Here is a 4,752-nt window from a genome sequence, read left to right as displayed (position 1 = left end):
CGCAAAAGTTTTTGTTTCAAAACAAAGACTTCGTTAACCTCGCATCTCAAGGATTTCTTGAAAGACATATGTCATGAATGATGATGAAATCCCCAATGTGAAGTTCAGTCCTAAGTTTGTAACTGATTTTAAAAAGCGCAATAAACTGAGTAGTCGGCGAGCTAGGTACAGGAGAAGACCAAAGGTCAAGGATATGGAGATCGATAAATGAATCAATGAAGTCAAAGAATTAATTGAAAGCAAACCAGCAAATAGGATCATAAATGCTGATGAAACTTCCTGGAAAATCTTGCCCTCTCCGATAACTACATGGGCAGATTCTGGATCAGATGCAATTGACATCAAAGTTTCAGATTCAGAAAAAAAAATAATTACTGCAATGGCCTCGATCACATTCGCTGGCATCAAGCTCCCATTATTCATGATTGCTAATAGGGAAACCGAATTAGTTGAACGAACACAACTTGGTGATATTTCATATCACATGTCAGCATATAGCGAATCAGGATGGATGGAACAAGATAATTTCGAAAGTTACTTAATATGGCTTAGACAACAATATAGTGATGATGACCCGTTGTATCTAATCATTGACCAATTTCCAGTTCACAAGGCAACTATGTCCATGCAATTGGCAAATGCATTGAAATGTTCTTTATTCCTGCTGGATCAACAGATAAATACCAACCACTCGATTATCACGTTTTTGGGTGTTTGAAGAACGTTGCCAAAGATAGTATTCATCGATTTATTCATAAAAATTCGTGCAAAAAAATCGGGATGAAATATGCGGTTCAAGTACTTATATGGGCATGGGAACACCTTAATTCTGATGTTTTGAACGAAGCATGGTCAATCTATCAATCAATTTGAAATAAATGAACGATTTTGATCAAATTTTTACTAAAATAATTAAAAAACAGTATACTGAAAACAACTGCATTGTTGTTATTGAATTTTTTGCTTTTTTTAGATTTTCATATCTGATATCAGAATATTTCGAATTTTACTAAATTTTTTCTAACTTTGCCCATAAAATCCATTAGTACTTTTTATGTGATATACATGCAAATTAGGCGTCGTGAAATCGTAAAATTCGAAATATATGTGAAAATCTTAAATTTATATCGTTCTAACGATAGAATTCGCGAATTGTAGGAAATTCAGGGTATACTTACAATAATAAGACATTAATTTGTGCACAAGATATTAATAATAAAAAAGTAATGATATTATGCAATTTTTAAAAAGCAATATAATTTAATTTAAAGTTATTAATATCGTCATAATTACTATTTTTTATCACCTGTACATATAGTAACATCATTTTTGTTAAAGTCAAACATTAAAATATAACGTTTTTTATATATATTATTAACAGGAATTTTTATTTTCATATTAACATTATCATGTATAATATTCGATTTTAAACTATATTTTTTGAACTTTTTCAAAGTATTACTGTTAGCAATTATAACATATTTATATATCACTAGATCCTCAATATAAAAATTGATTAAATCAATATATAGTATTTGTTTTATAGTAAATACTTATTTAAGTTCTAATTCCTTCATATAGTCAAATAAGTCCATTATAATAGTATATTTTTACATATATTAAAAATATGTCATTACCTCATTCCAGAGTATTATCTTGTTCAAAAGGATTTTTAGCAAAAGTTGATACTAATATTAATAGTCCACAACAAAACCAAAATGTGAATGTCGTACTACGTAGTAAATCCTCATTCAGTTAAATATCCTGATCCAAATATTGATAATAATAATATTGATAATAATGAACTTACTGTTAACAGATCTGTGGATACAGCTGATGATTTAAATAATAATTTACAACAAATCATACATGATATAGATTTATTAATTCAAGCATTAGTTTTATGTTTAGATATTATTGATAATTACCCTCTAATTATTAATGAATATATTATAGCTGATGAAGATGAATTAATTGAATTATTACAATCATTATGTGATACTAATGATATAAAATTGTTAAAAGCTGATACTGATACATATATTTGTAAAAGTAATACTTATGATTATGTCAGTAAAATATATGTTAAAAAAGATAATGTGAAACATATAATTTAGAATATAGTTTTCCAGATGTTTTACAATTTCTCGACAGTCGAAAAATAAGTATTAAATTTGTAAGATCAGTTCCGGGAATTTTTTATAAATAAATTTAATAATTTAATTTTATAAAATTTATTTTATTCTATTTTTATTTTAATATGATATATTATGCCCGAAAAACTAACTACAACACAAGTTATAGAATCGTTTAATAATTACGGTTATACTTTACCAGATAATTTTGAACATATAAATACTAAAACTAAATATAAGGTATATGATGAAATTAACAATAAATATGTTAGTTTGTCATATAATCAATTATAATATAAAATTAAACATAATAAACGCAGTGAATATGATCATTTTGATGATCATCATAATATGGCATTATCTGAAGATGAACCTATTGATAAACCTATACATAATAAATCTGTTAACAATATAACTAAAGATTTGATTAAAAAGTTATTATTACATAAAGATTTTACTTACAATAATAATGACAAAAAGAATATATTATATGCATTAATATATTTTATAAAATCATATGGACCAAAAATTAATAAAGATATTAGGATGACAATTATTGATGATAATAATAATATATCTTATTATCAAGGAAATATGAATACAGTTAATTTCTCATATGATATTATTAATGAAATAAATGATATTAGTGACAGTAATACTTTAGCATTGAAAACTTTCAAAAATATTAAATCTATATAGTTCGAATTCAAAGATCTGAAAAACGGAAAAAGAGTTAATCCCGATTCTTCCCTTATTTTAATACTACTGATATAGATCTTACAAAATACGGTATATTTAATAACATCAACAATGAACATATAAATGAATCTCGTTCAATACAATCATTTATTGCAAGTAATTTATTTAGTGATAATGATATTAATATTTTAAGATCTTTTATAAATACCAGAACAGTCCCATTAGAACAATTGAATAATATATCAGATTTATTAAAAGTACATATCAATGAAAGATATATGGCTAATTAAGGTTTTACTCACAGAGATTACGGTAAACAATATAATAAACTTATAAAATTAATCATTATAGATAATCATTATATGTTAAATGATACTGTTAATATATCAATTGACAGTATCGAAAATTATGATAGAAATAAAACAATAGAATATGCTTCTAAATTGATATCTGTATATTATGCAATCGATACTATGATAAAATATATTTTATTAAAACCTATGGATATTAATACTTATAATAAATTGTGTTGGAGTTATAAAACTATTAATAAACCGTTATAACTGTTATAACAGTTATAGATTAATACATATTCTTGATAAGAAGTATATACCTGATTCTGTTGATAGAATGAAACGCAGTAAGAAATTATTTGATTATGATATTGATGATAATTAAGTTAACTACAGGTTAAATGAATTACGAAATATTATTAATAATTTAGGTTTAAATATTAATGTAAAATCTTATTACAGATACAGTGATTTAATGTTAAAAATAATGTATGAATACCGTTGTTTTGATAATATATATGAGTTATCAGGTGATATTGCTAATAAAATACGTAATGAATGTATATTTCCTAATACTATCTGGCAACAAATACCCGCAGTTTGCAAAGTCTGTATTAAATAATTTCAATGATAAAATGAATCATATTAAAAGTTTAATATCAAATGTATATTATTCGAAAGTTGATTATCTATTAATATCTGAAGAAGATTATAACAAATAATATGAGTTAGGATATATAGGTGATAAATTCGGACAATACAAAATTGAACATATATTTATAGAAATATATATCAGATCAGCTGATAATTGGATCGGTGAAAATATCGATAATGAATATATATATCATGTTAATAACAAATATATAAATATATGTCCTAATAGTGAAGATCAAATGAAAATATTGATTGAATTAATTCATTAAGAATAAAATTATTTTTACATATTAGATTCACATATCAAATTCCTTTTTAGATCTAGTAGGTTTAATAATATCATCATTTTCGAAATCATTATTAGATGTTTTATTAGATGTGATATCAGATGTTTGACAATAATTATTAATATAATTTATTTTTGATGTTAAATGATCAATTTTATTTTGTATATCCTTACATATTTCACTTACAATATGTTGTTTAGCATCAATAAATTTATTATTAAGCTCATCTGGTGATATGTTTTTTTATTTTTTAGCACTTACAGGAGCTAATTCATCATTAATAAATTTAATGTTAACAGCACTTAATAATTTGAGGTTTTGATTATAAAACTTCATATTTACCAATATACTGTGACGAATATACGGTTCTTTAGTGTTTTTATCGAAGCCCGGTTTCTCAGAATGTTTAAATTTAATATCTACGGCTTTATGATTAAGACTTTCAAAATCACTTAACAAATAACTTTAAAATGATTTTATATTTATATGAGGAAAAAATATTAAAACAATTAAAAATATGATGTGTTTCTATTTTTAACAAAATGAAGCATAAATATGAATCTATTGACAAAAAGTTTGAAGAAATAGATAACAATTTTAATAAGATTAGTAATAAAAATACAGTATTATTAGATAATGCTTTAATAAAACCTATTCATGAATAATATTGATTTGCACAAAACA

At 23.9% G+C, this 4,752-nt stretch overlaps 1 protein-coding gene across 1 annotated transcript; it reads left to right on the top strand.

Annotated features, from left to right (window-relative positions):
- Positions 1–379: 379 nt before the first annotated feature.
- On the top strand, positions 380–718 carry GO595_001123 (DDE superfamily endonuclease containing protein; the record flags this gene model as incomplete). The annotated part of the gene is made up of 1 exon (XM_067913887.1): positions 380–718. The coding sequence occupies one exon, from the start codon at positions 380–382 to the stop codon at positions 716–718; it is 339 nt and encodes a 112-aa protein (XP_067778741.1).
- Between the last annotated feature and the right edge of the window lie 4,034 nt (positions 719–4,752).

The sequence above is a fragment of the Histomonas meleagridis genome, assembly GCF_020186115.1.
Source record: "Histomonas meleagridis strain 2922-C6/04-10x chromosome Unknown contig_12, whole genome shotgun sequence".
Lineage (NCBI taxonomy): Eukaryota > Parabasalia > Tritrichomonadida > Dientamoebidae > Histomonas > Histomonas meleagridis.
Note: the sequence above shows the minus strand (reverse complement) of the source record. Positions and strands in the feature narration are given on the sequence as shown.